The sequence below is a fragment of the Petromyzon marinus genome, chromosome 38 (genome assembly GCF_048934315.1).
Source record: "Petromyzon marinus isolate PM22_M1 ecotype Great Lakes invasive population chromosome 38, UKy_Petmar_22M1.pri1.0, whole genome shotgun sequence".
NCBI classification, from domain to species: Eukaryota; Metazoa; Chordata; class Hyperoartia; order Petromyzontiformes; family Petromyzontidae; genus Petromyzon; species Petromyzon marinus.
This window is the reverse complement of record NC_133704.1, coordinates 10185352-10200203: the sequence shown is the minus strand read 5'-3', so window position 1 is coordinate 10200203 and position 14852 is coordinate 10185352. Positions and strand designations below refer to the sequence as shown.

The following is a 14852-nucleotide window of genomic DNA, read 5'->3' as shown; positions in this document are numbered from 1 at the left end:
GAACCTGCACTTAGGGGCCTCCGAGTGGGAGACCCACCCTCGAACCTCATCCTGGAGACAGATGCCAGCTTGTGCGGGCGGAGCGCCCATCTGGACGGGATTCAAGTCCAGAGGCAGATGGCCAAGCCTCGGCAAGGGCGGCATAAACCTGCTCGTGCTTCAGCCCATTCATCTATAGCCCTTCGGCACCTTCAAGAGAAACCCCAGGATAAATCCATGACGATCCGCTGCAAGAATGATGGCAGTGGCGATGGTGAAGGAAGCATGTCGGGGTCCGCTGAGCCGGGCGGAGTCCACGGCACGTAACGCTGCGAGTGACTCCCCTGGCCGGGACCGGACCACGCGGTCGCCGATGCACTCGGCCGCAGGTGGATCGGCCCAGGAGAACGGCGGCTGCACCTCGGGAGGATCGGCCTCGTGCGGCGTCGCCTCGGTTCGTTAAGAGGTCCGGCGTCTTTACGTTGGTCGACAGCAGCCAGCTGCCGCGTTCTCCTGCGCGTGCCGCTGCAGCATCGGGGCACTGCCGGCGGATGCCTTTGCGATGATGCCGCGTGGCGAGAGCAGGCTTGTATGCCTTCCTCCCTTGGGCACTGATCCCCAGAGTCATAGCCAGGAACAGGAGGGACAAGGCGTTTGTGCTGCTGATTGCCATGCTGGGGAGCGGTAGTTTAGTGGTTGGCGCGCTTCGCTGCGAACCCGGCGAGCCGAGTTCGATTCCCACTCACGGTCAACACCAGTGACGATTATCTGAACCGGTACTGGGCCTCCCCTAGGTCGACTCAGCCTCAAATGAGTACCTGGTGCGGTGTGTAAACATCGCCACTGGGGAGACAAAGGCGGTCGAGCGTGGTGCTGGCCACCCATCCCCTCGTGTACCATTCCAGCCTTCATAGGTGCTCGCTAACAGCACTTGCCTCTACAGTCTGTTAAGGCTATATGGGGGATCTTTGCCTTTTGCCACACTGGGCTTGACAGCATTGGGTCTCTGATGTACAGAAACTGCTCAAATAGCCGGCATGGGCAATACCAGCAGTTGGTGACGGTCTTGAAGGCCTACTCTGCACACGTACGTGACCCTGCAGGGTCGTGCTAATGCGAATATGAAAGATCGCTCCTGTGGATAGCGACATTAACTTAAAAAGCAAGTTATGAAGGTAAAACCACTAATTTGCTTTCTCGATGAGCATTGATGAAGTGCTCTTCTCCTGTTTACAGCCCTTAAGCTTTGGTGTAAGGTCCACATCCCTATGGCAGATGTACGTCTCTCTATAGGACAACTAATGTTGCCTTCCCCATGAATTTGTACTATTTTATCGACTCCAGAGGGATGAGCTCGGTCAACTCACAAGCAGGATTGGAACTCGCAACTTTCCCATTATAAGCCACTGGCTCTCTACCACGGAGCAGCCTTGCCGTGATTTGGCAATAATGTGGACCACGTGGAATGTTAAAAAGAAAAAAAAAACCCAAAGAAGAATTATTTACAAGAATTCTTCACAGAAAATCTTTGAAGAACTGAAGCTCAAATCCGAGCCACCCGCTTCTTCATCACTATTTATCGAAACCCCTATGGTGCGGGGGAAACGGACAGAATGTGGATCCCAGTGGTGGAGGGTGGAGGGAGGGGGAAAAGTGCAGTCATCCAGATGGCTTGAGACCGCTTTCCTTTAATATCCCATGTCCCAGGTGACCCCCGGTTTAATTAATGACTGCGTACTGGATGTGAATTTCAAGGTTTGAGAGAGGTGTGCAATTCCAGCCATGCTCTCTGTAAAGCGTCGCTCTATTCCGCAAGTTTTGTCTGATCAACGATATTCTTCAACGCACCGCTTTGAGCCGCGCAAGAGCCCTTTCAGATTAATTCATTATTTTGCAAAGGTTACCTTGGTAACAGCCTATACGGTTATTAATTATTCACTTGCTTCCAGGTAATTGTAAAAAAGTGGGATTTTCTTTGTTGTACCAGCAGCGCACAGTAACCTACTTTTGTAAATGATTGAAAAGGGTCTTAAACGTCTACTCAGCAGAGCTTTAGTATTTCGGCTGTGGGGCGATGTGGTGGGCAGTGGAGGGCAGTGAAGCAAAATCTTTTGTTGGACTGTGCTTCTGTGCTCCCATCTCTGTGCTTCCCCACTTGCTCCGACCCGCGATAAATGGCTCGGTGAAGTACGCTCAAATAACCGCCTTGACCCACACGGCGTTGGTAGGCCCTTGTCCATCAGTCAATCGATTGAGGGCTCTAAATGTGCATAGACTACAAATGAGACAGAATGAACTGAATCGTTACCCCTAATTGTGAGAATTAATCAAATCGCGGAAGGGGTGAATCATTACTCTGCACCCCATGCTCCTGATGAACAACAAATAGCACCCCCATGTCTGCAAACCCATGTTGCTTTTAAGTCGAACGCAATGAATCGTGGTCAACGAATTGCGCGTCAGAGCATGAGCCACCAGATTGGCCGTATATCGTCGTGGATTTGCTACATGTCTCAGGGTTGAGTATGCTGAGAGCCAGCCAATCGGCACTCGACTATCATTGCCAGTCGTGAAATCCACACTGAACCGTTGTTTCCCTGTGCCAAGTGCTGGCTGCCTGGAAGCTACGGAAGCTGTTAATTTTAGGCAGAGAAGTGGTTTGGATAAATGTCATACAAATGCACGCTGGGTGTTTTTTTATGGCACGTGCTAATTACTTTAATTTGCACTCTTCAGTTATGGATTCATTAAGGGCACATCAAAAGCTGGAAATGTAAGGGCTCGGGGAGAACTCCACACCATGAAATCCACGTTTCGTATATTTAGGAGCAGCATGGATTGAGGGTACGGGGCTGTTTACGGAGCATATTTATTTGGGTTCCATCTCACATTTTTTGTTGTCTTCCACCGGAGGAAGTAAACAAATGTGCCGCGTCTGGGGAGCGGAGAGATGCAAGGTTCCCACACCGTTCCCCCCCACCCCGCCCAGCCTGGACTCTCAGTAGAAAATTGTCTGTGCCGTGGTGTCGACATGCGGAGGGGTCCATCTCTTTGGCAGGGTTCGGTCGTTGTCTTCCTTTAGGTTTAGCACCACCTGAGTGTGTGTGTTTGTGTGTGTGTGACTGCGCCCGCTCTACTGGACACGTAATATTTGGTTCCGTGTGTCAACAGCAGCTTCTGACACGTCTGGATTGGCTCTGGCTCCGCTACCCGTGTGTGTCCCGTGACATTTGTAATAGGCACGTGCCAGCAGTACTTGGCATGCAGGCTTACGATGGCTAAGAGGGTGTATCTCGAGATAACTATGCATGCATTTAAGTACTCTATGTTCTTGGAGTGGTGCCCATGTTTACTGTACAAGTGAGCATGTGTAGCAGCACTGTGGTTTGGGTATCTCCTAGGTCGGCTCAACCTTAAATTAGTAACTGGTGCGGTGTAAAACATCAGCACTGGGGAGACAGAGGTTACCGAGTGTGATGTTGGCCACCCCACCTCTTCGTGGTGCTGTGCCGGCCTTCATAGGTGCTCCCAAATAACACCCCAGCAGTCTTTTAAAGGTCACATGGGGGGGGGGGGGGGATCTGCGTGTTTGTTGTGTGCTTCAACGGCACTGCAGTGGATTGCACAATGCATTCTGAAGCCGGTGCACTCGCTTCAATTCCCGGTCATTTGATATCGTTCGTGGAAAGTGGCATCTGTACCTGCCATGGTCATCCCTCTGGGGAACCTCAGCCTTGAGTGAGTACTTTTTGCAATGCGTAAGACACCAGCACTGGGAAAGACCAAGGTACAGAATGTGTTTTTCGGCCGCAATCGCCCCTCCGTGTTCCAGACCAGCTCGCAGCGTTTTCCTTACAAGTCTGCAAGGCGGCTGAATTTGGGATAGTTGCCGGCTGACTTGTTTGGTTTAGTGCTGTGTCCATCACCTGAAGACAGACTCCGTATGTCCCTGTCCATGTGCATTCGTGATTTTGTTTTGTTGGCATGGAAGGACATTGCCAGCCAAATATGGACAAATGGAGAAGCCATGCAAAACTAAACACCTTTGCACTGAGCTAGAGGGCAGTATTTGGGTCAAATAGCTGTGGGGAGGGGGGGTGTTCCCTCAGTATAGATTATGGTTATGAAGTGATATTTCTCTAAACATACAAAGGGGGGGGGAGTAATCCCTTATTATCTTATCATTATCATGGTTACAAAAATTCAGGAAATCCTCACCGAGTATTTTTTTTCCCACCGAGCGTCCTTCTAGGTTTTTCGTAGTGTGGGGGTGATAGCCGCTTCGCGTTGCCCGATTGAGTAACGTTGCGAGTAATCCTTGACAAATTTTGATTTAAAGCTTTCGTGACTGCAGGGATTCATATTCTTGGTTCTTTCGGTAAAGTCACGTAGAAGGGAAACAATACAATAATAAAAATATAAAACAATACAATTATCACGACGTTTCGACTGCAACACAAGCAATCATCATCAGGTGTGAAAACCACAGCAAGAAAATTTGAAAAAAGTGGCTTTTTTTTTACGTTAGCACCACGGAGAGCGATTTGGCAGTTATTCAGATGGACGAGTCCATCTATGTTTGGGAAAAGAGGAGGGGGGAGACGAAAATAACGGATGCGGTCTGAAAGCCACCGTAAGCGTGAACAATCAATTAAGACCCGAAATGGTTTATCAAATCCTTCCAACAGCAAATTTGGATCATGCCGCTGACACACGACGGCCTACTCTTCTAGAAATGACGTCGCAGGATCTTCAACGTGCCCTGCGAAGCGGACGTCGTTCCCTTTAATGGGGAACAACACCGGCACTAATAAGCATTGACAACAGAAGGACAAACGGCAATACCATCCATTCGCGACAGGTGGCTGTGAGAATTGTTCTTCAACTTACCGGTGAGCTTGACACGATAACACTTTCGGAATCTGTGTTTATCCTGGAGGAATTCGATGACCTCTGAAGCTCTCCGTCACGGATGTCCAATAGGGGGCGGGTCAGCAAGTTACATACTTTGTGCGTTAAACGCTTGTACGCCACGTGACATTTTCATTTCTTCAGCTGTGTTTGCTGGTGGAGGGTCGTGATGGCCCATATTTGGCCAGAACATAATTTGACCTAAAGCCAAAAATCAACGATGAATCAAATAATCTACACATTTTATGTATAAAATATATCTAAATCTGAATAAGAAGTCTTCTGTAAATCACTTGACATTTGTGTCTCACCACCCCCACTCTAAACCCCTCCCCTCTACCCACCCCCTCAGAAAACAGATGCTGCTCCGTGAAGCTCACTCCTGCTCGCTCCTTCCTTCTCTTTCCCTCTCTTCCCTTTCCCTCTCATTGTCATCACGAGGTCACTGGACATCTTTGATGAAGAGTTTCATTGCTCATCGAATTCCTCCAGTATAAATACTGATTCTGATGATCATCATCACCCTCTCATCCCCCAACATCTTGGCCTGCTCATTCCTTCCCCCCTCCTCCTGCCTGCCTGCCTGCCCAGCTCTCCTCCTCCACTTCCTCCCGCTCATCTTGTCCTTCCTGGAGACTTCCATCCCGGTAATCCCTCTCCCGGTCCTTGCTTATTTCCCCATGCACGACGTGCTCCATTCTACTGCCCTTCCCCTCGTGGTGTACGGCCACGGGTGCAACATTTCTACCGGTCACAATGCCCGTAGGTGTTGTGACAGTGTGCACACCCCAAAATCTATTATTTGTCTCCGTTTTGTCTTGTCTGTATTGTTTGCGTTTATATTCTTTGCCTCTTTTTTTTGTGCACTGCCTCTCGTTTTCGGTCTCAATCGTTGCCTTAGCCCTCAGGTGCATTTGCACATTATTTGCATAAACTTTGCATGAATCGTAAATAATAGATTCGTACTCTTCCATATGTGTATCATGCATATACTTATCTATTTTAATCAAATAATTGATGCATTGTTGTTCCATGCCAGTTTTGTATAACATATCCATTCTAATGCTGAGCAATTAACATTTTTGTCAGCCATTTGCATTTTGCATTGTAATTGGATTATCATGCAATTAACGAGGAGGCAGCTAAGCCACTGATTGCAATTATTCCATAGAAAGATATATTTTTTAGAATGCCTTCACTGCAAGTCTCTTTTTACAAAATACTAGACATAGCAGAGTAAATATTAAGTTTCACATTTTGTATTTGACTTAAACACGAATAGCTTAGAAAAATGAATATTTTTTTACCGGGATCATCTTTGCAAATGATCTTGTGTCTCAGTGGGCTGTTACGGTATTGAATTATACGCAACTGTACATGCATTGTGTTTATTATCTATGAGCAAGCTTGCAGTAAAAATATGATTAAAAAAATCCAATCCGATTTGGATTTAAATGGCGTGCAAATGCAACTAAATTTCAAGACGCCGTGTGAAAATGTAGAGTACGTGACACTGTACGGCGTGTGAAATGTCATCTGCCATCGCCGCGTCCGCTGCTGACGTGTGATCGCCGTGCATCTGCATTTATTTATTCAGATTTTATTTGCCAATTTTATCTCCTGCATGGGGGGGGGGGGGGGGGGTGCACGTCCGAGTCGACGCGTCGCACGCATCGGGGGTGGCGTCCGAGCCACGCGGGGGGTCACGTCACCACCGATCACGCAGACCGGCAGAGGCTGCGCGCACGCTCGCACGCTCGCACGCTCGCACGCTCGCACGCGTGACGTTTCGTCAAAATGACAACGCGCAGACATCGGCGAAATGGATGCGTTTGTGTTTGCCCGTGCGCGCCTGTGTGTGCTCACACTCGGCCGTGCGCGTTCATCTGTTGATGCCTGTGTACGCATGTGCGTGCGATAACCAGGCATCTGCAGTTTACCATGGGAGTCCAGTTTACTATGGAATGTCAGTTTACCATGATATCTCAATTTACTTTGAAAGTCCAGTTTACCATGGAAGTCCAGTTTACAATAGAATATCAGTTTACCATGGAAGTCCATTTTACAAGTCTAGTTTACCATGGGAGTCTAATTTACCATAGAAGTGGCCACTAGGGGGGTGTGTGTGAGTGTACGCATATATATGTATTTACGTGTGCGAAGCAGTAGCCGTAGTGTCAGCGCACTGCCATATGAACCCGGCGACCCGAGGTGATATGTGAACCGATCGTGGGCCTCCCCTAGGTTGACTGAGCCTGAAATGTGCGGTGTGTAATAAGCATCACCACCGTGGAGACAAAGGTGGCTGGACATGGTGCTCGCCTCCCCCACCCCATTGTGTGCTGTTCCAGCCTTCATTGGTGCTCGCGAACAGCACTTGGCTACACAGGTGATCTTTCCCTCTGCTCTGCTTGTGTCTGTACAGGTGCGTCCACGCCAGAGCGTGAGCTGTGCCGTGCTGCCTCCCTCATGCATTCCGAGTTCCGACGTTCTCCAGCCATCACGGAGATAACACTCAGGTAGTAGTTGGGGCATTGTGCTCTGGGGTGCGTGAAATTCATGCCACTGAGCTGGCATTAAGAACTGGTTTGGGCAGCTAGCCCGAGCAGTTAAATGTTGGGAAGTAATCGCAAGTTACTCTATATCAAAAGCACAAAATGGTTTGTCACTCAAAACAAGTGTGGGATGGTGCTAGTCTCATTTTTCACACTGAGGCAGTGGCGGAAATTCCACATCCCTGTGCCTGGGGCAAGTATATTCATATGGCAAAAACTGTGCGATGGGGTAAAATGTGGGTACTCCGACCTCTTTCAAGACGTCTGGCCAGTGTGGAAGAGTGGGTCAATATCCCTTCTAGAGCTCCCCCTAGTGGAGACCCTTCTGCCAGCAGTGGCCGAGACCAAGTAATTACAGGGCTGCACCTTTGCCGTCACGTGCTGCCATGAGAATGAAACGTTAAACGATGCACGCCCCCACCCCCCTCCCGGTTGGGCGCACTGTGACCCAGGAGCAGCACGGCGTGCGTGTACGGCGCCCAGACGCCGGCGCAGGAGGTGTTTTTCCAGGTGAGCCCGTCCCAGCGGAGCGGCATGGTCGGGCCCGGTTTCGCGGACGGCACCTACCGGCTCCCGGGCGCCGCTCGCTCCAAACTGCAGCAGCACGGCATCAACCTGCCCTGACGACGCGTGGCCCCAAAGCGGCGCCGTAGCCCCTCGCCGCTCTCGCCACCACTGCCAACAAATAATACCGGCGCACACCACTCTCACCACCACCGGCACCACTGCCAACAAATAACACCAGCGCCACCGCTTTGACCACCACCGGCACCACTGCCAACCACCTATTAGGGCTGCCAACGCCATCAGCACTACCACAACCTCCACCACTAGCACTACTACCTCCTGCACTACCAACGATCGGCACAAGCAGCACCACCAGCACTTTTCAACAACTAACACGAGCACGATCTCTGCCATCGGCATCAACACCACCAGTACTAGCACCACAACCTCCAGCAACAACATCAACACTACCGGCATTAGCACCAACACAACTACCAGCAGCAGAGCTACCTGACGAGTGCTGCCCAAGAGCAACCATCCCCAACAGTAAGCACCATGCAGGGATTGGAAAATCTGGTCATTGGTCATTGCAGCCAACATTTTCGGTATCTTATGACCAAATGATTATGAATGGGACGATTCAGAATCCGGTTTAATATTTTGAGCCATGTTCTGAACTGTCACCGCATCCATATGCACTGTAGCTTGACCATGTGGGCCACATGACCAAAGCCAGCAAGGTGCTAAGCAGGAGGCGTAAGAGGAGTTAAGCTGCAGTGAGGTCTCAAGAAGTGAGAGGTTTGTGCGTATGGCGTATGCATTGAGATCGGCCTCGCAGAAGATAGCTTCCCGTTTGTGTTGTAACAAAGTTATCGATTCAGTATTAAATGGTGCACTTTTGTTGAATTGCAATTGTTGCAGTGCCGGATTAAGCAAGTGCGGGGCCTGTAGGATATGTTATAGAGGGGCCCTAAATTCAAAAAAACACATTAAAACATTTTTTACTTGCATAGTAAAGTAATTGTATTCTTTCATTTGCTATACAGCCAGATAATACGACTAATTGCTAACCTTAAACACCCAGTCGTTCGTAAAAGTTGAAGGCGGTATAGTACTATAGTAATAGAGCAAGTGCAGAATTACTGAACCGGAATTGATAGCTTGAAAGCATTTATAGCGCGGGGCCCTTGAAAGTTCGGGGCCCGTAGCTACTACATTTGTATCTACTTTTGCTACTAGGATCATCCGGCACTGAATTGTTGGCATTAGGTTTTTTGGAAAACGATGAAAAATCACTAAAAACTCTCCCCTTAATTTAGCTTTGCCCCTCATTGGAGGGCTGTCTGGGAATTGCGCCCGAATGCGTTGCCCATCGGGCTCCATGTGTGAGAGCAGGAATCCGATCACTCAGCCTCGAGCGGCCGACCAGGAATATGCCGCTCTGCGCGAATAAAACCTGGAGTGCAGAGCCACCTCTGTTTTATTTTTTTACAACACCTCCTCCTCACGGTGTGCTAGGGGAACACGCGTATGTGAATCGTTTCTTCTCAGGATTTTCTTTTTCGAAAAGTTGTGTTTCATTGATTTGTTAACTTGCCATCGATACGAGTCACCTGTACGCATGTACAACGGTGCCGTTGGTAACGCTCAAGGCAGAGGTCATTGTTAGTGTACGTAGCGTATATTAAATAACGTTGTGACTTTGTCTAGCCATGACGATCATTGTTCAAGCACTGTATATGCAAGCTGTATATTTGAGATTCGTCGCCATAGACATTGCTAATGTTGCGTGATATTTAACACGTAGGCTTTCGCGACCAATAGTATCCATAATACAGGTTTTTTTTTGGGTTAGTTCGCGTATATATAAATGTGTCGTTAAACCCGCCACCACCCGACGCAGCCAATTAGTGATGTTTGTCACGTAGACAAAACATGCCATTCGTTACTAGTACAGCACACAGGTGTGTTGGAGAGTCAACCCACAACATTTACAATTCGAGTACAGTTGCGTTTCGGGTTTAATGACACATTTATATTTAAGCGATCTCACCCAAAATTCTCTATTATTTTGTGATATATGTTTACCCGTCTTTGTTTACACCGTCCACCACCATTCACTTTGGGGGGTAAAATCGCGCGGGGGTTGTAAAACAACAGAATGTGTGAACACCACCTCTGCGCACACTCAAAAGCTACCCCGGCAGCCTTTGCTGCACGGGTGTCAGGCGACTGGCATGAGTTTACACACAGCACTCTGTCTTAGCACCGTTGAGAGGAAATGCTCCTAAATGCGTTCAAAGGTACATCATCAAACATTGGTGTTAACGTGTAAATATGAATAATAATAATCAGGCACTTATGGGTCACTGTCAGGTGTAAGGTTATTGTGTCGGATCGAGGTGGGCGCTGGGTTGTGTTGAAACAAATCTAATCTTTAACTCTCGCTCTCTCTTGATAATAATTTGGGACAAACGGTACCGGTTGGGGGTTATTCCACCAGCCAGCCAGACCCCAGTCTGTGTGAGATCGGTATAGCCTGGGTTTTGTCACTTACAAAAGTCACTTGTAAATCACCGAGATTCCACGAATGATTTGGAAACAATAACTTATTAAAATAAATATTTCCACATTTTAAAAACTTCCCATATTCCATAGCGTAGTTGGTGTTCTTTAACATCACACTGTCGCCAATATGATTTATCAACGTGGGTTCCACAGTTGCATCCTGATTCGAGCCGTCTGATTGGATTGGAATTGTCATGTGCAGATTATTTATTCGCTAGTCTTGAGCAGTGTATGATATATGAAGGATGTACACACTTCCTTATTCATTCTTTGAATTTTCAAAGAAGTCTTAATTGATGAACAGGTACTTATTTGAGCAAAAAGGTTAATCAAAACAGTGAATTGAGTTTGTCAAGACACCAGAATTGCTCACGGGCCAACATAGGGGGCCCCACCATTTGTAGATGTCTCATTAAAACTGCAACTCGATCCCATTCAAGTGGGGCACGTGACATAACCTAGGCCATGCTGCCTTCGCAACGAATAAAACGTGGAAAATGTTTGATTAAAATAATGACCAAAAGTCTACCGCAGCTAAGTTTGTGAGTTAAAGCTGGTGTATTGTGGCAAAGGCAGCAGCAGCCCTTTGCTCTGCACGCTGTACATTAAGAGTGCTTTGCAACCGGCGTACTGCGGAAAAGTCCCAGGTTGTGCCTGTGGTATTTTCGGAATTATAGGGGTGAAAATAATATATCTTGTTTGCAAATTGGGACAGACGACCTCTCCGTGCCGTTCAGTGGCCTATCCAGCCTCCCCCACCCATCACCTCCCACCGTCTCTGCGCACTCCACTGGTCACGGCGCAGTACGGCACGAGACAGCCGTCAAGCCCCCACCACTGGCCCTCTCAACACCTATCCAGGCCCACCGCAGTGATAGTTTTTTTGGTTTGGTATGCCGTAAAGATCGAGATGGCTGGGAAATGTGTCGTGGAATTAAAAAGGTTGAGAGAGGTGCCGATTATCGTGGGGGGCTTGGCTTGAGGCAGTGGTCAACGGCTCGGGCATATGGCTTTTGTGTGAGCTCCGTGCCCAGAGTACTGATTTTCATTGGTCAGGTGGAAAGGCGGCTGGTATGTGGTGAACATCAGTCCAACGCTACTAAGGATTGGAAACAAAGATGGTTCAAGTTTGATGCCGATTAAACGGGTTGGGGGAGTGCAAGACCACGTGCGTGGAAATTAGATTTTTAGATGCAGGTTTACGTCACTTTATGCGGTAGTAGATGCATTCCAAGAAAATGGTGCACAAAGGAAAACCTCACGAGATAGTTGCCTGCTGAGTAGCAAATACAGAGCACACACGCACACAATGGTTTTTCCATGTCCAGCCGCGTACGAAGGAATTCAAACCGCATGAAGCGATTTTTTTTTGGTAGAAATAGGTTCGATGCATTCACGTGACATTGCACAAACCGATCCTGCAACAATGTGAGGGAAAACCTCAATTTGAGGAACGGGGAATGGCTCGTGAAGACGAAATGGCGTCCCCCACCCATGGAAGGAGAGCCACTGGAACTGGTGCCGTTGAGATTCCGGTTTCAAATGCCACACGTTCCACCAGAAATGAAACCCGGATTTCTCTACAAGTTTCATTTATTAGGTATAGCCCTGTGAGCCATGCGGCTCTTGAGTCGGGTGCAACCGCAACAAACAAAATATGAAGAGAACATCTTAAAGCGACGACGCGCAACAGAAACATCCTGGATAAACCAGCAAATCTTCCAGAAAAAACACTTTATTACAACGCTGTGTGCAAAAATCCCAGTGTGATGCAAGACAAACAATAACAACCATAAGACAATTTAGATTCAAGTTATCAGGCCAGCTCAGCACTTCCGCAAGAAACATGGCTTAACCATATGTTTTAGAAATCACCAAAATTAAGCTATAAAATACAATGTAACAAAAGTAATCATAGGGACTTTGATTCAAATTTAACAATAAACGATATGCATAAAATGTACGAACAAACTTGCAGCCATATCTGTCGGCATGACACTCCCCGTGTATGATGTGCGAGTGAGTCAATGGTAGTGAGTGTATGATGTGTGAGTCAGCGAGTTTCAGTTTTTCAATTTATTTATTTACAAAACCGACGAGAGGACTTCACTTGGCACACGAGCACAGATGAAGCGAGGGTTGAAATTGCTCGCATTAGAAAGCTCCTTCGTGGATGTTGGGCACATTCTAAAGTCAAGACTGTTGCCTTTAATAGAAGGCGGTCGTGGGGATTGTGAAAGGCAACCTTTGAGGTGCTGCTAGATGCAAGTAGCACAATTAAAAAATACTTGGTAAAAGATAGTACATCTAAAATTAAGGGAAGAACTAATTTGCTAAGTGGCTTTTCAAAATAGTGTTAAAGGTTATACGACGTACATGCATCATTCCCTTTGCAAGTGGCCTTTCAAATCATAACCTTTGCAGAACACTTTCACTTGTTAATCATTTGCGTTGTTGCATAATGCTTTTTTTGCATTTAATGGTGTAATTAGAGCAATTGCTAGTGCTGTATTTGAATGTGATCAAAATACCATGAACACAGTAAAATAATTATCTGTACTTGGAAATGCTTGTCATCTTTCTGTCCCTATGTCAATGAAGAGTAGTTGCCTGAAACGTTAGCCTTTATATAACCAGGTTAGGAACCCACCGAGATCTATGAATTACACTATGTAACAATTTTTGTTCCTGGGTAGGAAGTGTTATTTCATAATTGCTTATGCCTAAAAAGTATAGAAAATGACTATTATTCCCCACAAACTTTGCTTTTATGACCAGGACAGTGATATTTAGAACTTTATCTATTTTCAATGAGAAAACTGGCGAATTTGTCTTTTCGTTCACAAAGTAAAAAAAACAACATGAATCAAAATTAACATGTATTTATACTAAAGTAATACAAAATGACTACAACAGATTTAGAATAACACGTAGGCTTTCGCGACCAATATTATTCATAATAAAGGTTTTTGGGTTAGATCGCGTTTATTTATAAATGTGTCGTAACCCTCCACCACCCGACACAGCCAATCAGCAAAAAAGTGTCACGTTGACAAAAGACAAATAATTCACTACTTCAGCCCACCGGTGTGTTGAAGAGCTAATCCACATTTACAGTTTGAGTACGACGTTTCGCTGGTAAATACTTCCAGCATCATCGGGCAATTCGCCAGAATGGTAAAGCCCTCGCTTGCTCCCGGTTTTATATAGAGCAGCAGGGTGACGTCATCACTCAACTCATCAGGTGCAGTGATTAGAGGCGGAGGGGGGGGTAATGTAATTATATAATCGATTAGTAATCAGTCATTGGTTATGATTAGCAATGAGTTGTAGATTAGTAATTCTTTAAATCAAAATGTAATGTGTATTATTTAATAATACGCTTCCAGGCCGCACTAAGCCGGTAACTGACAAATTAGCCCGCGTTTTGCAAAAGCAAAACATTACAGTAAGATTTGGTACAGTACACAAAATTCAAAAACTAGTATCTTGCACTAAAGACGCATTACCTAAACTATCAACAGAAGGTGTATATCGGATTAATTGTTCATGTGGCAGCTGCTACATTGGGCAGACGGGACGTAACATCAGCGTAAGACTAAAAGAACATCAGAGAAATATTAAATTATCTCAAACACAACTGTCGGCAGTGGCAGAACATGCTTGTCAACAAGGACACTCAATTGATTTTGACAATGTTGCAGTGGTGTGTAAAACTAATTATTACTGGCAAAGACTAATTAGAGAATCCATTGAAATTGAGAGGAACAAGAATAACTTTAATCGCTCTGACAGCTACCGGCTTAGTGCGGCCTGGAAGCGTATTATTAAATAATACACATTACATTTTGATTTAAAGAATTACTAATCTACAACTCATTGCTAATCATAACCAATGACTGATTACTAATCGATTATATAATTACATTACCCCCCCCTCCGCCTCTAATCACTGCACCTGATGAGTTGAGTGATGACGTCACCCTGCTGCTCTATATAAAACCGGGAGCAAGCGAGGGCTTTACCATTCTGGCGAATTGCCCGATGATGCTGGAAGTATTTACCAGCGAAACGTCGTACTCAAACTGTAAATGTGGATTAGCTCTTCAACACACCGGTGGGCTGAAGTAGTGAATTATTTGTCTTTTGTCAACGTGACACTTTTTTGCTGATTGGCCGTGTCGGGTGGTGGAGGGTTACGACACATTTATAAATAAACGCGATCTAACCCAAAAACCTTTATTATGAACAGATTTAGAAGTGAGTAGTTTTTCGAGATTGATAATTATACTGTTAATCACTTTCATCTACAGCTCTGACAGCTCTGACAAA

General features: G+C 46.5%; 1 protein-coding gene across 2 annotated transcripts in view; it reads left to right on the top strand.

Moving 5' to 3' along the window:
- HPS4 (HPS4 biogenesis of lysosomal organelles complex 3 subunit 2) overlaps nucleotides 1-13079 on the top strand; it is a 61214-nt gene extending 48135 nt beyond the window's left edge. For both annotated transcript variants that reach the window (XM_032967636.2, XM_032967635.2), the window contains exons 13-14: nucleotides 7316-7409; nucleotides 7898-13079. In XM_032967636.2, the coding sequence (XP_032823527.2) occupies nucleotides 7316-7409; nucleotides 7898-8069 (266 nt within the window). In that variant the 3' untranslated portion in view covers nucleotides 8070-13079. The remainder of the gene's footprint in view (nucleotides 1-7315; nucleotides 7410-7897) is intronic.
- The last annotated feature ends 1773 nt before the right edge of the window (nucleotides 13080-14852 follow it).